Source organism: Leguminivora glycinivorella, chromosome Z, assembly GCF_023078275.1.
Source record: "Leguminivora glycinivorella isolate SPB_JAAS2020 chromosome Z, LegGlyc_1.1, whole genome shotgun sequence".
NCBI classification, from domain to species: Eukaryota; Metazoa; Arthropoda; class Insecta; order Lepidoptera; family Tortricidae; genus Leguminivora; species Leguminivora glycinivorella.
The window spans coordinates 2,192,219-2,215,327 of NC_062998.1; the positions used below are offsets into that span (position 1 = coordinate 2,192,219).

General features: G+C 38.1%; 1 protein-coding gene across 3 annotated transcripts in view; it reads left to right on the forward strand.

The window, feature by feature from the left end:
- Positions 1-7,533: 7,533 nt before the first annotated feature.
- LOC125240951 (serine/arginine repetitive matrix protein 1) overlaps positions 7,534-23,109 on the forward strand; it is a 68,984-nt gene continuing 53,408 nt past the window's right edge. For all 3 annotated transcript variants that reach the window (XM_048149157.1, XM_048149158.1, XM_048149160.1), the window contains exons 1-3: positions 7,534-7,847; positions 13,659-13,722; positions 15,253-16,706. In XM_048149157.1, coding sequence (XP_048005114.1) covers positions 13,683-13,722; positions 15,253-16,706 — 1,494 coding nt within the window. In that variant the 5' untranslated portion in view covers positions 7,534-7,847; positions 13,659-13,682. The remainder of the gene's footprint in view (positions 7,848-13,658; positions 13,723-15,252; positions 16,707-23,109) is intronic.

Genomic DNA, 23,109 nt, shown 5'->3' on the forward strand with positions numbered 1-23,109 from the left:
ACATGCTTCTTTCCATGCTATTTTGGCAAACTTGGAGAGCTCGCCTTTCCTTTCCTACTAGTTGCTACTAGCAATGCTAGGGATCGATCGACATACAATAATAAAAAATAAACGGTCCTTGTATATTTAAATACTTAATTTTTTAAGGAATAAGGAAACAGATGAAGGAATTGAGCATTCTTAAGTTTTACATATTTCTTTACTACACCGTGTAACACGAGAAATCTGAAAGATTTTTAACATTAAAGATAAAAGAAGGTAAAAAGAACATAACTTTAACTAAAGTTTTTCATTAACATCAGACTTGTCTTGTACATAGTCCATGCATTTACTGAGTGCCACCTAGCTAGTCCAACTCCTAGTCCTTACTGAAAATCAGCGTCGCGGAGTGCCATGTCCTCATACCGAGACACTCAGCTGAGTAATTACCATTTGACACAGCTAGTTATAAGTATGTGTATTTTTTGCTAATAAACGTCCTTTCTTTCTAAATTTCTACAATAAAAAAAATACTGATATAAACTTTGAAACTGGCGAACTAGAGAAAAGCTTATTGTAGTCTTAAAATGTGATCAGATTGTTATATCTTTAGGTTTCTTCATGTAACACAATGTACCTACCTACACAAAAATTATATAATTGTATAGCGTCAAGCCATCACGAAGGCCGTATAGTGGCCTCTGACCTTTCGACATACAGTTAACAATGTCAAGTTTAGTCTTGAGATAATATATTTCTCGAGACACCAGATTTAAAAATAGAAATAACTTTTGTACCCCATTAAATAGCCCCATTAAAGAGTCCAGAGAGCCCAGAAAAAAAAAGTGGAATGCGGTAGACCATATACGTCACGATGACATTTTTTGGATGAATGGTAGACTGATAAAAACCGGAAGGAATGGAAAAAGTGGGAGGAGGCCTTTATCAACATAACAGACATGGCCATGGCCGGCCATGTCTGTCGCATGCACCCACAGAGGTGGGCAAAAATTGCCACGGTCCGGGTGCCGCAAGACGGGCGAGGATCTGGCAGACCCAGGCGACGATGGCGGGATGACCTAGACGCACATCTTAGCGACTGGCCGGTGATTGCTCAAGACCGTGATGGATGGAGATCCATGGGGAGGTCTTTGCCCAGCAGTGGGACACCATGTAAGCCTACATAAATAAAAGGACATAACAGGCTATCCCGCTCCGCTCCGAGCGTCCACTCAGGGGATCGATTTTTGAATTTCGAATTCACGAATTCGCCGTTCGAAAGTCTGTGAAAAACGACGTAATGCTATTTTTTCTACTTGTCGACTGTAATCTGTCAATTAGGACACCACAGGCACAGACTAAACTATAAGTGCTAACTTTTCAGTGTTGGATACTCTATGGCAGTTCCGACTCAACTCTAATAAGCTCATTATAGTTGACTTTAGTTAACTGTAATAATTTCAAAAATAGAACTTTATACAATTTCTATACTAATTTGCGATACCTGGCAAATTTTCCTGCATCTGAAACACATTTTTTTTATCTGTCGCGTTATCGGCCAATCAGAGACGGTTATTACAAACAATCGGTTGCTAGGTAATTCGATGTTGATACAACGGTGAACGACTCTATTAACATTAATTTTAACTTGCATGAATGATGATATTTCCGTCCATTTATGATGAAGATGATGACTCGTAGAAAAAGTATTGTGTACAATAGTGATATAATTAAGCTTTTCACTCTCGTACTGTACTATTAGGCCACTCAGCAAGCTTCGTGGCCTAAACATGGTACTCGACTGAAAAGCTTTGTATTATATCACGATTGTATAAAATACTATTTTGAAAAGGACGGCTAGTAATTTTAAAACTAGTGGTAATGACCACTCGTTTTCGATTCTGTTAGTAGAATTTAAATCGCTAGTAGTGGAGATATTATTGAACGAATTTCACGAAATCGAATGGCCGAGTTTCAAAAATCGGCCCCCAGGTCTTACACTAAGAAAGTGTAGGTATCACAGATATGATACAAGTTTAAGTTTTGTGTTTCTTTATGTTAAGAGGTTATGACATAAAATATACTAATGATAATGACAAAAACACTTTTAAAAAGTCCAAGTCATCTATCTAACTGTGAGACTTTTTTAATATGTTGTAATAATTAATTGCTGTTAAAGTTCAATCATGAATAATATGTTTATATACATTGTAGTTCAAAAATGTGCATTGTTAATTTTGACGATGATTTATATTGGAAAATATAAATATACATTCTGTAACTAAGATTTACATATTTTATTCTTGTAATATAAAACCATAAATTACCATAAACTTATGTGCATGAATCTGTTTTATTATTATTTCAAACTTATGTTAGCAATTAGAATAAGGATTTTTAAACTTAAAATAAATTAAGTAAATATTTTTTATTTTTTTCTTAAAACCTTTTGCAATGGCATCATCAACATCAAAAGATTTTTTTACTAAGATATAATGAGTTTTTTTATGATAATAACTCTGAAACTAGGCGACAGTTAAGTATATCTGACATTTGAGTCTCCAAATGTGATCAGGAATACACTGTTACAATTATTCGGTTTCCTTGTGTTACACTATGTATAGCTAGTGTAATATGAATATTTTAATGGGAAACATCTGTATTTTTTATTGATAGCTTGTAATGTCCTACTCTTGTATGTTGTATGTATGCCGAAACATAAAAATAAAAGTATTTTTTTACATATTTGAAAATAAAAACGATCTCAACACATAAGATGCCACATTTCATCTAAAACTGCATACAATTCAATAATTTTATATCCTAGATGGGAAGACGAAATAAAAAATATCGCCAGTCAAAACTAGATCAGCAATTCCCGTCAACTTTGTACAAAAATTAAGGGAAAAGTTAAATTTGTTTTTATTAATTCCTATTTTGTTACCAAGATTTTGTTGATGAATTGAGATTTTATTAAGTTTTATTTCGTCATTAAGGTTCTCTAGTATCTATATTTTCTTAATTATAACAATTATCCTGTATATATCTTACGAAAGTCGAATTATATTACTAAATGTTGGTAACAAAATAGGATCAATTAAAATTTGCTGACGTGGCATTGTACAAAGTTGACGGGAATTGCTGAGATGCAAAGAGCCCAAAATAGAGAAGAGTGGAAAACTCTGGAGGAGGCCTTCACCTGCGAACACGGGGTTCTTGCTAGATATTAAAAACTAAATCGTTTTGATTGTAAATATTCACTAGAAATAAAAGGCAATTTTTTTTTATTTTATATCCTACAACAGCATTTCCCAAAGTAAGTGTTATAAGTGAATTTTAAAAATAGGAAATCTTTCCACTTTTTAAGAAGTGGTCCCAATAATGGCAGTTTTTATTATGACAGCCAATGTGATAGGCGTTATCATGGTATCATCTGACTGTGTTTGCCTGCCTGGTAACCTTTGTTCTAGCTGCTGTCTGTGACAACTGTGACTTGATATGATATGAATCTGCTCAAGTTAAAGTGCCACTCATAGTAACAAAGGGGTTGAAAGAAAAACAAGATTGTGCATTGCAGTGACAGGATGTCAGCCTCTCACCTACACGCCAATTAAACCCACAGTCAGTGTGTACAACCCCACAGGAAAAAGTGGGTGATGAAATCCTAAATCGTCACCACATAGGGGGCCTAATGTAAAAACGAAAATGGAGTTACAGAGGCGTTAGTTTCCTAAATTGAATACTTACAAGCAAAGCTTTGGAACTTACAAGTACAGTAACAATATTTAAAAGGACATTTTAAGAAAACATGACTTTGCAAGGACTATGAAAATGAGAATGAATTATGCAAATATTCAATATTATTGTGTTTTTATATATGAGCACGGCTACAACAGTTGCATATGCAAAACTGAGATTGTTTAAGTATCCATTTATAGCAATGTAAAACAATGCTGATAAGATAAGAAAGACACCAATTTTCTCTGCACTTGCAAGTATAATGACTAAAGAAACTTATTGAATTGAAACGGACTTTGCCCTAAAATTACTCAAAGACGAGTTTTTTTTTCTAAGCACGAACAAACAACTTCTAGAATATGCATATTGATGAATTCGCACGCCCATTAAAAAAATGAAACATAAAATTCATTCACTCACCTCATCGAGGAAATGCGTGACATCATAGACGCCGTTGTGAATGATCATGACTGCATCCTCACGGGTGTTTCGGGATTTCAGCTCCTCCCTGGTGAACAATTTCACATCTTCGCTGCTCATTGTGCTTTAAGTCCTTTTGATTCAACGACTAAAGTAATTAGATTTAAAGTATTCACGCGATAGCGACTGGTTAGTGTAATAAATATGATGCGGGTGAGAATTTTAAGTAAATAAATTAATATTGCAGGAAACCCCACACCGCGCTTGCACTGTGGCCTGCGTTCGTTTGACACTTGATTGTCTTGATTTGACAATGACACGACTTTCCCGAGTGACGTGTAAATTTAGTTAGTTGGGTACCGCAGTAAATAAACTGAATCCTTCAAGGTAACTAACTTTATTTAAAGAAAAGCATAATATTATTAATTTTGTTTAAAGTATTAAACATGTAGATCCTCTTACTCACAAGTGAGATAAAATAAAAAATAAAAATTGGTTGTCTGTAAAGTCGGTTTACGGACGGTAGTTTGACGTGATAACGTCAAGCATTACCGTAGTATAGATTAAAAGATGAGATTTTCAAATGCAAGAATTACTTACCTACCTCTATATTGCCGCAATTGTATTGAACACACATGAAAATCACAATAACATTTCACTTCACTTTATAAATATTTAAGTTCACGTGTATCTTTTATGCTAGGCTGATCGAGTGGAAGGGAGATAAATGCAGCACGAACCGAAATGAGCCGATCATGCCTCTCTCTCGTTCGTGCCGCGCTCTCGCTTGCGGAACGGGACAATGACGTCATCTTTTCGGGCATGCAGCCCGTAGTAACGAGTTAGAAAAAAACTAAGTTAAAGATGTTCCAATAAACAGGGAATAAAATAAAATAAAAATTACATGGTTTCCTGAATCATCGGAACAACTGAACCCGCTCCCTTGTCACACTTCGTCGACCCCTTCTCCACCCTTCTCTCCCCCTTAACATGTGACGTAATTTATGGATGAGCCCTTAAGAAGTTATAAAGGCCGTACTACACTTATTGAGGCATTATAGTACATTACGATACAAGTGCGTAAAAAAGGAAGTTCGAAACGAGTGGCGATAAATTAAAACACGACCGAAGGGAGTGTTTTAAATCGACACGAGTTACGAATTTCCTTATCGCACGTGTATCGAACGACGTTTTTCAGTACAGATGGCCCTCCGAAGTACGATACACGTGCGAAAAGGAAATTCGTAGGTCGTGTTTTAATTTATCGCCACTCGTTTCGAACTTAACACATGTGGACACACTTTTTGACCTAACTACACAATCTAGTTTAATAATTCTAAATCTATGATGAGTTCAGACGGGATATGTTCTGTCAAAAAGTCGTATAAATTAAAATAATTAATTTTGTAACGAGAACAACACCGAACGACCACGGGCGCGCCATCTGTCGCAGCTGTGGTGCTTTACTCAGGCCACACGCTCGCGCGCAGCGCGCACACCGCGCCGTTACAACCATACCGAGCGCATTGATCAGCCGCTTAGTTCCTACGCGCGCCAATAGATGGCGCTCTCGCTCTCTTGGGGAACGGGACAATGACGTCATCTTTTTCGTGCATGCTGCCCGTAGTAACGAGTTATTAGACGTTATCACGTCAAAAATAAATAAAGTTTTATTTCAGGCAACACGTACAGTGTTGAAAACCCATATCAATAAAATTTAGAATGTTTATCCAAAATGTTATATCGATCGATACGCACCCCGTATCGATCGATATAACCTTTTTTGATATATTTTTAGTCGTTATAACGATCATTTGATATAATTATTGAGTCATATAACAACAAATTGTATAATTCTTATTTAATATAGGTAATGATCATTTCTTCGAATAACATTTACTATAACATACTTTGAGTATAATGCTTATTTCCGATAATAAATAAATTGTATAACACAAATTCTTTCTAAAGCACAGTTAGAATAAAAAAAATTACAATAATTTTGATCCATCATTTACTAGAAAAGTAGATTGGGTTAGAACTGTGATCCCTACACACAACGCGCCGCTACCAGAAAAATAGTTTAGGTTAGGTTAGAACTGTGACCCTTAAACACATGTATTGCTATCAGAAAAGTAGGTTAGGTTAGGTTAGAACTGTGATCCCCTCAAAAAGAATAAAATAACTTCAACTTATACTGTTTGCTAGTTATATTATACTAGTCGTATATCAATAGATAGTTATACCATGTAACGGTTATTATAAATAACTGTTATAGGAAATAATGATTATACAAAATAAAAGTAGATATTTTGTTGTTATACCAAATGTTAATTATGTCAAATGAGTGATTATATCCATTAAATATCTACCAAATGTTGTTATATCAAATGTTACTATACCAAAAATAGTTATATCAATCATTACACACCCATCCAAAAGGAATACTTAATATTAAAATAAACTTAAAAGTTAAACAATTTTAAATAGCAAGTGTAAGTACACTATTTCTTGTTCCCGTCTCGGTGCACAGAAAACCAGTGCCTAAAAAAATTACAGCAAGTGTTGCGATATCTCACATTTTCTGATCTGATAATGAATAGATCTATAAATTAAAAGCGCTATAAAAGTAAAGATAAAAAAGAGCTAATTGTTCCGATTCTGATAATGGGTCCGTTCAAGAGTTGTTCTGTTTTCAGTTTCAAATAACATTCTCATATCGTAACTGTGCAAATCGGCAATGGCAATGCTTTCTTTTTCTTGTCATGTTAAACAACAAACTGTCCACAGTTTGTCAAAAATATTTGTGTGCCTACCACTTAAGGTTTCTTTTTTTATTATTTTTTTATTTTTATTAATTAAAAAAAAAGTGAGTGATGACTAAGTGTGTTTCAGACACCAAAGATGCAGAAATGATGAAAATTACAGTACGTATACCAAAACAATATAATTAACGCCATTCATGTGAAAACTTAATCAATCACATGGGAAATTATAAAAATAACGATGAAAGTGAAATTTACAATAATTCTTTTGTACAGAACCACAATATTAAAATTTTATTTCAGCTTTACAAGTCCTGGTATTGCCATGAAAAAAAAAATCGTTTTGATTTCATTCGCATTGCCATCTGTGCACCATCTGTGTTAAATAATAATTTTAATGATAAATAGTGTACATATTGTTTGTTGAAATAGTTTGATAATGAAACAATAAAAATGTCAGTATAATCTCGAAAATGAATTTACAGTTATAATGATTAATAATCAGCAAATTTTTCCGTTTACAACCACCCTTCTTTATCTGTGCACTTCGTTCATTTCAGTCACTAGTCACACCACTCTCAACGTTCTCGTTCAATCCATTCCCCTCCTTCTGTCACTGCTTGCGCTGTTGTGGGACGGTCCGGGTAGATTTTCTCATCGGCCGACATTAAAGCCAATTAACTAGTAACGGATAACTGTTTACTACGTATTCATGTTTGATATAAATGTTTATAGTGAGTCGCGTCGGGATTATAAGTTTCTGTAACTGTGTGAGGCGTTAAATGGACTAGTGATAAGTTGGACCGGGTTGTGTCGTGCCGTGTTGTGTTGCAGGCTTTTGGACGCATTTTTTTGCTTTCCTCAAGCGCTGGTACTTTCGTTTTCGCTAGATGACACCTAGGTAAGGCGCTCGCTGTTTCTGGAGAATCGATGGGAATTTAAAAGGTAAAAATAACTGACTACCTTATATTTTGTTAGTAATTTTAGTGGGCGCCGGTCGTCATGCGCTGTGAACTGATGTACAGTTAGTCGAGACGGTCGACGTCGCTAAGTTTACTTTAAGCTTATTAATTGTTTGCGAATCAGCTGTTAATATATTTTGCCCTTTTTGCGTGCTATGCCAATTGCCTGCCTGTTTTAAGCCGACTGTTTGTTGAAAAGTAACAAAAACTATATTTTAAAATCATAAATGTTTTTTAAAACAATTAATAGTTCAATGTCAGCTTATTTTAGTTCTATGTTATCTATGTAATATTAATTATCGTCTTACTATCTCAAATACTTCAACCACCATCTACATATTTTGTGCTAAATCTCTCACATATTATATGTTGATCTATATTTTTTACAAAGATAAACCTAAATTACAACTAGGGAACAAATCGAATTACAAACCTAAATCCCAAATCCTATCCTAATCCTATTTCAATTTATAAACCTAAATGATTAAATCAGAGTAATTGCTATGAAATCATTTATCTTTCAAACACAGGCTCTTCACAAATTTCGTTTACATTTGAATTGAATTGATTATTCAAACTAATGAGTGACTCATCTATTGTAAATCATATTTTTTGTTTAGTAAAAATCAGAATTAAAAATAATCATGTCATCATTTCAATCATACCATTGTTACTTGAAATTGCTCTGCGAATTATACATAGTGTTTAGATTTACTCTTAAGACAGACTATTTCCTCTGCCAGAGTCTAAGCTGTAATAGTTGGTATCTCTGGTATTTGGGCATTTTAAGAATTAGGGACCCCCCCCCCTCCAATTAGCATAAGTTGTAATAATTAAGCATGAAATTTCAATGAAAATATTGTTTTTGTGTTAATTACATAAACTTTAAGTGATAATTTACATTCAGAATGTGAAAAAAGTAAATTTTTAGACAGATTTTGTGCTTAATCCAGATAACCCTAAATGCAAAAATTCTTACCTCCGGATTTTTAGGGACGTTTTGGTATATTGTCACTTACCCACTAGAAAAAGCCAAAAAAAGGCTTGTCGTCACAAAACTGACAGCAAGTTAATTTTTGTTTGCTAATGGGGGATTCAAATTCAGAAAAAGCCCATTTAAATAAATGTCAACAAAATCTACCCTCAACAGACTTCTTATGCCGATTGAGGGCAATTTAAAACATTACACAATCATTTCTATTATTTCTATTTTCTCGTAACCATTGGTCCAACATGTAACAATTTTGCTTGTTTGCCAAGATTGGTACTGGAACTTAAGTAGTTTCCAGTTGCATAGCGTCAATACAACTCAATTCCCAACGGGTTCTCTAAAATTCTGCAGTATCTGTAAAAGTCCATACAAACAGGTTCCAAAAACCCCTCCATTTTTAGCAACAAAATTTTTACGCATCGCCACTGGTAGTTTTATGTATAGTCAACCAATGGGAACCCTAGCCCACTGTAGAACTATGTCTTAGTGATGTTATAAATCAGACTGTAAGAAATCTCTTACTGCTTGTCATTTTGACACTGTTGTAGAGTGGCCTAGGGTTCCAATTGGTTGACTGTACTCTGCCTACCACTTTATTATGGGAAACAGGTGTGATTCTATGTATGTAATGTAAAATATGATTCATGTAGAAGCCGTTTTAGGGTAACTATAGCTCTAAAGTCTATATACCTTTCGGTATGCCTTTGTACAGGCCGTCAGATACATTGCAGCTATCAAGGTGCTCTAAAATATCTTAACACACAGTCTAATGCCTTAACAGAGCAGCATGGTCAGATATTTGTGAAGGCCTTGGCCGCTTTGATATATCTGATGAAGGACTTGCTAAGTTTTCACTTACCAATCCTATGTAGCTACTGGGGCCCAGTCCCAGTGCTCGAAGCTACGTTACAATTTACAAGTGGTAGCTTCAATGTGACAAGGAAAAAAGACTTCCGCTTGTAACTTATAACTTTCAGTTTTGAGAAATGGGCCCCTGGTCTTGGGTTCAAGTCCAGTGAAAATATGTCTGTGTTGAGCAATGCAGTGGCTGATATTTTATGTCATAAATTATGATTTCCATGTAATTTGTTCTTATCAAAATTGCCAGTGTTATCAATACTTTGTGCTGGCTCACGAAAGTTTAATGTGTTTCAATGTTAAAAAAAATACAATTTTTTTTATACTACATTGGTGGCAAGCAAGCATACGGTCTGCCTTATGGAAAGCGGTCACCGTCACCTAAGGACGCCTGCAACTCAAGGAGTGTCACGTGCGCGTTGTCAACTCATTAGAGACTTGTACACTCTTTTAGCCGAGTTAAGTACACAGCAAAAAATAGTGTATAAGTTCTAAGGAGGGTTTGGGTTGCCGACGACTCAAAGGACAATAGAAGGAACAAATTAGTTCCGTGGGTCCTTTCGTCACCAGCAGACCGCACTCTCATTGAGGGCTCTGGCAGCCAAAATCTAATTAATGAATTAAAGAAAAAAAAAAAGAGAAAAATGTAGAAAACAAGCATATATGTGTTTTTTAGATTTATATACTAGAAAAAAACCGGCCAAGAGCGTGTCGGGCCACGCTCAGTGTAGGGTTCCGTAGTTTTCCGTATTTTTCTCAAAAACTACTGAAGCTATCAAGTTCAAAACAATTTTCCTAGAAAGTCTTCATAAAGTTCTACTTTTGTGATTTTTTTCATATTTTTTAAACATATGGTTCAAAAGTTAGAGGGGGGGGGACACTTTTAGGAGCGATAATTTCCGAAAATATTAAAAAACCTTCAAAAAACGATTTTAGTAAACCCTTATTAATTTTTAAATACCTATCCAACAATATATAGCACGTTAGGGATGGAATAAAAAAAAAATCAGTCCCCACTTTACATGTAGGGGAGGGTACAGTCAGCAGCAGAAGTTCCGTAGCGGGCAAGGTGTTCACAATGATCCTAACACGCTCGTATTGTCTTAAAAATAAGATCGTGTCAAGTTCATTTTGAACACCTTGCCCGCTACGCTACTTCTGCTGCTGACTGTACCCTAACAAAACATTTTTTTCCACTTTTGATTTTACCACTTTGTCGGCGTGATTGATATACATATTGGTACCAAATTTTAGCTTTCTAGTGCTAACGGTTACTGAGATTATCCGCGGACGGACGGACGGACAGACAGACATGGCGAAACTATAAGGGTTCCTAGTTGACTACGGAACCCTAAACAAGGGTCCGGCATAGAAAGGGTCTGGCGATAGAAAGGGAGGGTTAACCCACCATTTTATATGGAATTTGACAGATGACAGCCCACTAACCCTGAGTTAAGTGGTTGATGCAAGTGGGCCTTACAGACATAAGTGGAGTAGGGTAAAGCTCTCATTTCTGTGTTTCTTTTACACATCCTCCTTGCGTTATCCCGTCATTTTCCACGGCTCATAGGAGCCTGGGGTTCGCTTTGACAACTAATCCCAAGATTAGGCGTAGGCACTAGTTTTACGAAAGCGACTGCCATCTGACCTTCCAACCCGAAGGGTAACTGGATCTTATTGGAATTAGTCCGGTTTCCTCACGATGTTTTCCTTCATCGAAAAGCGACTGGCAAATATCAAATGACATTTCGCACATAAGTACGAAAAACTCATTGGTTCGAACCCGCGACCTCTGGAACGACAGTCGCACGCATTTACCGCTAGGCTGCTAGCGCTTCTGTGTTTCTTTTACTGTATTTCCGTAATTATTTCATTGCTCTATAACGATCTTCCCAGTAATCAACTCCATGAGCCAGTCATTGCCACAGTCTAACGTAATTGCTACAACATGACCCATTTTTATTGCTCTTCAGTGTAACTAGTCAATATTGTCATTTCTGTGTAGCGAGGAAAATTGCAATAGTAACAATTAACCACATAGGAATGTCTGTTATGGGCATTTGTTCTGAAAATAAACTATAACAGGATATTCTCATTATTTAATACTTGTTTGTGAAACACTGTTAGACTAAAATATTATAAATAAAGAAATATTATAGGACATCTTACACAGATTGGCTGAGTCCCACGGTAAGCTCAAGAAGGCGTGTGTTGTGGGTACTCAGACAACGATATACATAAAATAGAAATACTTATTCATATACACACAAAACAACCATGACTCAGAAACAAAATATCTGTGCTCATCAGACAAATAAATGCCCTTACCGGGATTTGAACCCAGGACATAGTATTACTTCCAGGTAGAGTTACAGTCAATCAATTGGAACCCTAGGCCAATGTAGAACTATGTCATAGTGACGTTATAAATCAGATTGTCAGAAATCTCTTACTGCTTGTCATTTTGACATGGTTGTAGAGTGGCCTAGGGTTCCAATTGATTGACTGAAATTCCTGCTAGGCCAGACCAGTCATCATAGGTATAGGTGGATATTTATTTATTTATTTAAACTTTATTGCACAAATTATCAATAAAAAGTTCAAATGGCGGACTTAACGCCTTAAGGCATTCTCTACCAGTCAACCATTGGGCAAAACAGAGATAGTTAGTTTGGTGCACAATATTTAGAGCCAGTATGAGATTGTAATGATTAAATACAAGTCGATACCTACTATTATAAAATAAACATACACAAATACAATAAATAAACTTACATATATATTACAATAAAATACACATACATAAATAAATAAATGTACCTAGTGCGAGACATCAAGTAGACTTTAATTTCGAATGTTTGCAAATAAGTGCTTACGCAACTTGCTTTTAAAAGAGAGTTTACTCTGACCTTGCCTGATAGGCAGAGGGAGGGCATTCCATAGACGAATTGACGAATTGAATATTTATGTGAGGTTTCAGATTTTTCATGCCTTATGTCTTAAAAGACACCTTTCTTTCTTTCTTTTACTTCAAAGAAAAAATGGCAAAATGTATTTATGTAAATGTATTTATAATCTGTTACTTTACTAATTATTGCAATATTTTATTAAATTTCTATTAAACTATTTCAAGGATTTTTTTCATATAGGCAGGCATTGCTAAATATTTTTTTTTCCATGAGTCTTGTTCTCAAACATATTAATTAGAAATCAACATTCCAGATCACACTACCTTATTCTCATTGTTTTAGAGACATGTGTATGTATTTTTGGCATGTTGCCTTGTAAAGATGTTTTTAATCTCGACCGCTACACATTTTTTGATGACCCCTGCTACAGTTAATTTGATCTCGAACATTTTGACAATAGGGCGTTTTCCAAAATAAATCTCACATCAAACATCGAATTTCACCAGATCTGGACGTGTCTGGGCTCATTCTTCTCAGATTCACGAGCTGATTCGATCCTGACGATAAAAAATGTGTTCAAATTGTTTTTTCCTTTTACGTTACGATTTTAGTATGAACTTACTACGTGCGTGACGTATTGGAAGCTCGAATTTTGTATGGAAAATTTGAGACACATTTTTTTATCGTCGGGATTCGGGATTGATACAGCTCATGATTCTGAAAGAATGAGCCCAAACACGTCCAGATCTGGTGAAATTCGATATTCGAGACTTAATTTGGAAAACGCCCAAAAACGAGTAGAAATGAAGCTAATTTTATTTTTATCATAGTAAGCAACATTTAACTGTTCACATGGAAAAGTGTCAAAATTTGTCAAAATTGTTGCCATATGCAAAACGGTTTACATAGACAGTGGCGCCCCTATTATTTTCCATTCTTTTTTACCAGTCTTTATTTACGCTGCACCAATTTTATTTGTTACGCATACATTTTATTTGCGACACTTTGCTTACACTTGTTTTCGCTTGTCAACCAGCCGCGAGAGCGGGGCCGTGTCAAGATGATGGTGGAGACCATTTTGGACTCCTCGCAGGACTTCGGTAAGTTTACCAACTCGGAAACCATTCAAGCGCGGATCCAGCTTCGTGCCCGGGAGGGTCACGTGGTCTATTTGTATGGCCAGTCTAGGCTCCAGGGGGGGGGGGGGGGGGGGGTCATGACCCCATGATCCTCCTCCTTCTCATGACCCCATGATCCTCATGATCCCCCTGGATCCGCGCATGAAACCATTAAGGTAACAGTCGGATCTAGGCAGTCGGATAAAATAATAGGATTTAATAGCTTCAATGGCTAACATAGTCTCATGTAATCAATCCTAGCCAAAATTTAAGGAAGTTTTTGGAAAAATAAATAAAATATGAAATGTCATTCTGAATTATACCCACTTTGCCTACTTTAGTAAACACACAGGAAAAAGCTTGGGTTAGAAAACAGTTTGTAACTGAAAATGTTCCTCCGAGATAAGCAGCAATATCTAAAGCAGATGAATGCCATACACACTACTACTTACTTTGCATTTTATTCGAATTTTAATTACTGTATGATCAAATTTGCCCAGAGCCAAATAATTTATACCCATGTAAAAAAAAAAAAAAAAAAAAATTGTACAATCATTTGTCTGTATAAGTATGTTATATCGTATACGCCATGAAATTAGCTACAAGTTTTCCAATGCAACTGTTGCTAAGATTAAGGGTAAAGAAATTATGATATAGTTTATTTTATATGTCGGTATATAAAGCATTTTGTCCAGCACCGTATTGGTAGATAGGTACATACATACATATGTATTGGTATATGTGGTATATATATTTATTCACCAAACGGATTGACAACCACTCGCAAGATTAACATGCGGCTATGAACTGGCATGCGCAAGAGCTTTCTTTTGTCACCAGAAAGCCAATTGACATGTCGTTAACGATTTTCGCTTTCAAGTAGAAATAACAAGTCGTTAACGGTTTATGTATTTATTAGGAAGTTGTGAGACCAACGGCAATTAGCAAAAAAAAAAAACTTTTATCGTCCAATTCTGGCAAAATAAAACATCGGAGCCTAATGGACATTGTCAATTATAGAACATACATAACATAAATACCTACCAATCACGCCTGTAATCCCATAAAGGGGTAAGCAGAGCACATTAAACTACTTAAGAAAATATATTCTAATTTTGATCTAAAAAATTTAGTCAGATCTTGAGATTATGGTTCCATGTAATAAGTCCTCAAATTTGCTATGTCAAATTTTATAAATTAGATCATGACATTCATGACCGATATGTTGCCAGAGAAAAATCTAAAATCAATCAGGTCAATAGTATGCCGACTCTAGACATTTGTTTAAATTGACATATGTATTCGCACGTTAGCGAAAACACTGCATAGGACTGATTTCTGATTGCTAAGTAAACATCTTATAACTTTCGTCAGTATGCTAATTGTGAAAATAGTTAGTTTACTCAGCTAATAATCTAGGCTGCTTACTAATCGCCGCTGGTCTGACACCTCACACCAGACACTTATTGCACAGTATTTATAGTTAAGTATCATAGTGTTGTAACTTCCCAGGCATGTCCAACGGGGTGCTGCCTCAGTGGAAGCGCGAGCTGCTGCAGCGGCGCGCGGCGCGCTCCCGCCCCGCGCCGCCGTCCGCCCCCGCGCCCCCGCCCGCGCCCCCGCCGGAGGAAGACGAGGAGCTCCGCTACGGGCCCGGCATCGTCAAGCGACTCAAGTCCAGATACCTATCTCTCGCCCTTAGAGACGCCCCGAGGCGCAGACCATCAGTACTTAGACGTGCGGCCTCCCTTGAGCACCTCCTAGATGAGCGTCCCCCGCCCGCGCCGCGCCCGCAGCGGCAGCGCCCCGTGTCTCTAGCGCCCGCGTGCCCGGCCGCGATCCCTCCGCGCCGCGACTCAGTGAAACGCGCCCGCTCAGTTGACGCCCTAAGCCGCTTGGAGCGCGAGGAACCGCCGCCGTCTCCGCCTCCGCCGCCGCCTATCGCTCCGCGACCGCCGACTGTCCGCAATGCGCGCCCGCCGCGCCGCCCCGCTCCGCTCCTCCGCGAAACCGAACGCCCTCCGCCTGATGTTGTCAAATCTACGCTCAGAAAATTCGAATCCGCTCCGACTCGCCGAACGGCCCCCGCCGCGCGGGTATCGGCCGTTTTGCGGGGCTTCACGGCCTCCACTCCGGAACCAAAAGACCGATCGCCGAGCCCGATCAATGATGTATCGATTATCGAAGAGCCGGAAAGCCCACAAGCGACTAAAACGGTCTCTAGAGCCGCTTTAGACGGAATAGCACAAGCCGGGTCGACGGTCAGGTATTCTTTCGAGGCCCCAAAACGCGGATCGCATTTACCTTTAGTATCCGCTTCGAACCCAGTGCTGCTCGGTCGAGCGAGGCTGTCGCCGTCGCCTCGCCGCGTCGGCGTCATCAGGCCCATGCCAGCGCCGACGCTCGAGCGCTCCGTCTCTACTCCCGCTCCTCTGCCAGAAGACATAGACAAAATAGAAGTTCCCCGCATCGTGACTCCTCCACCTTCACCCATAGCGGAACCAGAAACGCCTAAGGAAAAGAAAGAAACACCTTCGGCTCTAGTCGAGCCGATACCTCGCTCTCCACCTGAAGAAATCAGAGAAGTCATAAGAAACCTCACTCCGCCTCGCGAGATTACCCCGGAGCCTAAAATCGAAGAGATCGAAAAGCCGGAGCTTAAAACACCTGAGATCAAAACGCCTGAGATGAAAACACCCGAGCTCAAAACTCCCGAGCTGAACGGTCACGTAGAAAGAAAAACTTTAAAGACATGGAAGAGTTTGGACGTTGAAAAGAAAGAGCCAAAGGAGAACGGGGACGTGAAATCTTGGATAAGGGGGGGTAGTCCCGCGGCGGCCAGGAGGGGGCGGGTGCCGGCGCCCGCGGCCACGTCGGTGGTCTTCAACTTCTCTGGGAGGAAGGAGGTGCCGGACTACATCGAGAATGATGGCATCATTCTAAGGAATAAGCGGGACAAGATTAAGGTGAGTCAATTTTTTTACTTTAAGGCTGAGCGTACATCAGATATGGGTGTGAGTGGTGTGACCCTTGTGGTTTACCTACCTATTTAGGTATGTGCGGACGGAATAACAAAAGGACGGGACTCTTTCATATCAGGTGGACGCTTACCTTTAAGGAGTTTAAATCTGAATCCGACTTCTTTTAACTGCAATGCGAGTTTATTCATGAGAATTTTATAATGTTCCATTTTAGGATTTTCTAAAATATCACAGCATCATAACTTCATAAGTTACATTTTCCCGAAGTTAGAAAAGATAGCTGAATTATCTAGATACGGCTCAAACGGTAGCTTTCAAAGTTTTTTATTTTTGGCCCGCGTGATTAGTAATTGGACACGAAATCCTAATATAATTCGTCAAAGGTAACTGCAGTGCTTGCTCCGACTTGCTTAGAACAAAATGAAGGTGTCAATATTAGTGTCGTGAATCTTTCTCACTTGGTGGTCACATCGGAAGATCAGCGCTGGAAGTCACCAGCAAGACGCTGAGATGAAGCCATTTCGTGGCACTTCATTCTTTTCTGTCTTTTGTTATTTTTTTTTTGTGTGTATTCTATTCTATTGAAGAATAATAACCAAACACCGGAGTTAACTATGGACCGACCCTATAAAACATACCAATACCTAATGTCATTTTGCTTCACAATTATATTTGCCACATGTTTTATCATCAGCTTCCGTGGCGACCTAGTAACGATATCGCTGACTCATGTTTGTTGCATTGTTGCGAGGTTTATAAACTTGACATTTGTTTATAACACTCAATAAATTTATAAGTATCCAACTACACGATGAAAAACATTAATACAATATTAAATTATCTTCGAATGAAAATAGCGTTACGTTGCGGTCTTTGATAGGTGTTTATGTACAAGTACATATAGACAGTTGATTAATGTCTTTCAACGCGTCTAGATTAGTCTCTATGGTTAATTTTATATGTCGCTCAAATAGCCTTTTTCTTAAGAAGGAAAATTTTATTTATCTGAAGCAGTGCCCCATAGTACAATACCATATAGCATAATACTATGAAAATATCTAAAATAATCTAATCGAACTTTTCATATCTGTTGATTTTTTCGTCGACGATTCATTCGTATAGGAATACATAAGTATGTGTAAAGTCAACTTTTTTTAACTTTTAAACGCAAATGCGTTTAGATCAATAAATATTTACGACTTATCTTAAATTTACATTAAAATATCGTTATAGTATACAACTAATACATAATTCAATACATAGCGGACAGATTGACATCGTCTTTCGTAACATTACTTTCTTTGAATCTAAACATATCAATATTTATGCATACGGGGTTATGTAATTTACATGTTTCTCCGCACAATATACAGCCTGACTAAAAAAGAGTAGATTTTTAAGCGTGACGTCACGCGAAACTTCAGCGCACTGTTCCGGCGTCATTTTTCGTTTACGAGAAAAAAGAAAAAATACGTGTCTAATATTCTTTGATAATCTAATTGACGGACTAATTAGTTTTTTTAGTCGTCTCTCCTATTTCCAGTCTATTTTGACAGGCTGTAGGTAAATTTTCTCGACAATTTAATTCAGACTAATGAAACTAACGGGGAATCATTCAAAACTATGGTCGAACCTGTTTTGTTTCCACGTTTCTTGATAAAAGGTCGGGCGTTGATGGTATGGGCTGTGAAGTCTATGGTTCTGAGCTCGAACCCTGGTAATGGCAAAAAAAGTCTATATCCCGGTCAATGTAAGTCTAATAGGTTTGACAGTTCACTACTAACGGCACAAGTCGTGACACCGCCGTTCCGTAACGTCACAACGAGACTCTACAAGCAACGAGCGGAAAGATGGTAGATCTAACATCTAACCGCTATTTCGTGTAGTACTCTTAGTGTAACGGCCCAGCCACGACATTGGTCTAAGCGCGACAGCGGCGAGCGGCAGCCATACGTGCGAATGAAAAGTCCCATCGCTGTGTCTCGCTCCAATGTATGGCCGCCGCTCACCGCTGTCGCGCTTAGACCAATGTCGTGGCTGAGCCGTAAGGCCTGAGTGCACACTCATATTGGGCGAGCAGCGGCACGTGCGGCGTGCGTGTCAAACAATTGAAGCTGATACAAGTGTCCTGAGTTGACGCTGCATAGATTGTATGAACGCTCACCCGCTCCGCCGCACGCCACGCGAAACGCTACGCACTGAGTTTCCACTCAGGTCTTACCCTTAGGGATACACGTGGCTTTGGCGGTAGCGTGCTACCTTCAATCCGGAGGTCGTTGGTTAGAATCCCGGCTCGTACCAATGAGTCCACATCTTATGTACGAAATTTGTCAGTCGACAGTTCTCAGTTGTAAATGGAAGTCTTCGACGCGGACTAAACTCAATAAAGCCTAGTTTACCCTTAGAACTTTGAAAGGTCCGATCCGATAGCAATTACTATCGTATAAACTAGTGCTTACGCTAATTTTGTGATAAGTTCCAGAGGCCCCGGCTCACGTGAGCACGAAAAAGTAACGAATATGTGAACATTTGCACTCTTAGGGCCAGTTGTAATAATCACAGTCAACGTCACGCAAAAGTCTATGGAAATTCCCATAAAAAAAAAAAAATTGCGAACGCTAAATTTGGTAACGGACGGTTTGTTCCTATACCGACCCTTAGGAGTCTATTTGACAGAACCGTCATCATCTAGTTCGTTAACGTTACACAGCCACCGTATATGAATCTGAACTTTCCGTATGTGGCAACCCCGGGCCCCGTATGTAATGCCATTAATTGAACAAAAGTATATAATTTCGAGTCAATTTCCATATGAGTAAAAGTGAGTCTAGTCGTCACCCCGATACCGTCGGGCGATCGCGGTCAAGTATATTCACTTGCATGTAAACATTGGATAACTATATTACGCAAACTGACCGTGCAGTTTATACTAAACTATTTGGCGAATTTGGTTTGGTAGCCAACATTTCGTAACCGGCTAAGTACAAACCGGGAATCTTGATTCCCATTGACTTGATTCACATGAGCCTTGGCCGTTTCTAATGCCAGGTGGGCGTTTTTGAATCAAGCATACTTGGGATTTTGTCACTAAAATATCGGTTGAAAACGGTGACTTACTTATTATTTTCAGTGACAATTTTCTGAATTCCAACGCGTGAGACTCAAAAATCAGCCCCCTGGATAAGGCAAGGAGGACGATGATTTTGATTCATCCACTTGTGGCTTGATAGTACACCACGAATAGTCGGTTCATATTTTTATTCTATTCAAAAACACTCATGCATCTTCCGTATTGACCACTTATTGGACCCAGTTGTTTTTCAAAACAACGGCTCGTACGGAATTATTGTTGAAACGGTATTATCAAACACGTGCGAGTTGTTGACACAACATATATTTGAATAAGAAACAGATGGGTCATAGGCAGTGTTACAAAAACAATATATTTCTTTTCGTTAGGTGCACGATTCGTGCCGCCCTCATTTTGTAGACTTTTGTATACACGGTGAAATAAAAAGGACCATTCAAACTTTGCACAGTGACTTTTGAGATCATAATTAACAACTTTTATCATTGGACCAAAGCTGAAATCGCAAAAAAAATGGCTGCCAAATTCTATTTTATTGCCAATTTTTTCAAATCATCCTCTTTGCGTTATCCCGGCATTTGCCGCGGCTCATGGTAGCCTGGGGTCCGCTGTGACAAGTAATTCAGATTCAGATTCAGATTCAGATTTTTTATTGATAAAATATGATATTTTACACGTCATTTTTTATAAGTAAGTATAAATACAATAATCTAAGCTTAAGTAAATCAGTATTAGTACATTTCACATGATAAAAATATACATTATACAGTTTTATTATTAACTATTTATATGAATTATGAACTTTAATTTTAATATTTTTTTGTGGTCGGTTGGCCACTTCTCTATTCATGAATTCGTCTATGTTATAACACGCCAGTTCAATTAATAGCGATTTGAGTTTTTTATCGAATAATGAATCGTTCAATTCGATAATTTCGGTGGGAAGCGCGTTGTATAATTTAGCCCCAATGACAGCGAGTGACTTTTTAGTTTTAGCGAGTTTATACTGTGGGACGACCAGACGGGGTCTCCGTCGCGTGCTTCTATCTCGTGTAGCAGAGGAGACATAGTTGTGTACGTTTGCCCTTATATACCTACACGCAGTGAGGACAAAAACACTTGGAAGCGTAGGTATTTTTAGTTCTTTGAATAGTTCTTTGGCAGGATGATCGTAGCGTTTTCCTGATATGATCCGCACTGCGCGCTTTTGTATTTTAAAGGCTCGATCACGGTCTGCCGCCAGACCCCACAGGTCTACATTTTGCGTAAGGATTGAATGGAAGTATCCATAGTATGCCTTAAGTAGGTTTATGCGTGAAAGGCTAGGCGCGAGTCTGGATAGGGCATAGCACGCTGATGCGAGTTTGTCACACATGGTATCGATGTGAGGCGCCCACGTGAGGCCGGCGTCCAGCGTGCAGCCCAAGTACCTAACTTCATTTACCTGTGGCACCTGAACGTTGTCTAGAAGTATGTTAAGCTCTTTATCGTTTTTTCTCAGTTGAAAGTGCATTATATATGTTTTTTCGATATTTAGCATCATCCCGTTTGCTTCAAACCAACAATGTATTTGTTTTATCGCGTCATTCAACTTAATGTTTAATTGTTCAAAGCTGTCGGCATTTACCAGTACACAGGTGTCATCCGCAAAGGTTATAAGCTCGAGCTCAGGGCAAGCCGCGGAGATGTCATTTACTAAGATTAAAAATAAGTTATTTCCCGTTACAGAACCTTGAGGGACAGCGCAGTTCCCAATAGACTCCAGATCTGATTTAGAATCAAGTACGAATGTGCGCTGTTTCCTGTTTGTAAGGAAAGATCGAATCGTTTCAAGGAAGAGTCCGTTTATTCCATAACGCGACAGCTTCTCCAGCAGTAGGGCATGGTCAACCATTTCGAAGGCACGCGACAGATCGCAGAATATTGCGGCCACCTGTCGCCCGCCCTCGAGATGCGTCAGCACCCGCGCAACGACGTCCCGCGTCGCGTCAGCTGTCGATAGGCGCGGTTGATATGCATACTGCTGTTTACTAAGTAAGTTATTATTTGAAAAGTATCCCATAAGTCTTGAGCTAATGAGGGACTCAAATACCTTAGAGATAATCGGTATCAGTGATATTGGACGATAGCATTTTTCCAAATCTGTGTTTCCTTTACCCTTGTATACGGGTTGAACCTTAATTTGCTTTAATGAGTCAGGGTATACACCGTTTGCGATACATTCATTAAATAAGACAAGAAGCAGTGATACAATAATAGGTGGTAAGAGGTCAAGTATGCGCGTCGTCATATCATTGATATCTTTAGAGTCCTTGCGTTTTATTTTTTTAAAGGCTTTTGTGATATCGGCAAGGGTGAAAGGTTCGAACTGGAAATTAGGTATTGATATGGGTAGGTAGTTAGATAAGTAATTAAGCGCAGACCGAACGCACGGCTGTTTATTATTGCTATTTGCGTTGATGTAATACCGGTTTAGTTGGGATGCGGCGGACGCGGCGCACCGATCAGCTGATTTCAAAACAAACAAGTTAATAGCGCTGTTTTTCTTGTTTTTATTTTTACAAGTTTCTGATGCTATTACTCGCCATATGTCACGACACATATTTTCATTGGATTTTGATATTTGGCTATTTAAGTAGTCGCTTCTTGCACTTTTTAAGGTTGTCCAGTACAATGATTCAGTGTTTTGTAAGTTGGAATATAATTCGGTGTCATTAGGGCTTTGTTGGATTTTAAATTTGAGTTTGCGAATTTGGTGACGTAACTGTTTGATTGTGTCGTCGACCCAACCACTTACATTTGGTCTCACTAATTGTTTTCTAAGAGGAAAACAAATGTTAAAATAATGTTTAATTACATTTAGTACCAAGTCAATTTTTTCGCCTGGGCAAATATATTTTTGTTGAATTGTATTCCAATCATACAGGTTAAGGTTAGCAATGAAATTTTCGACATTTGTTTTTGCGAAGTTTCGCTTAAGCGTGTGTTTATTGCACGAGTAATATGACTGGGTTTGAATGCTTACATTTGTACATAAATGGTCAGATAAATTCAGCTCGATACATGATACATTTTTTATATTTATTTTAGGCATATTTGTAAATACATGGTCTATACAACTGCTAGAGGATTTAGTAATTCTAGTAGGTGCGTTAATTAGTTGGCGAAGACCGAACAGTTTAATGGTATCACTCAACGTTTTGGATATAGTACAATTATTAAATAAATTTATATTAATGTCGCCAACGATAATAACATTGTAGTTTTTCATTATACTTAAATTAAGTAGTTCTGTCAACT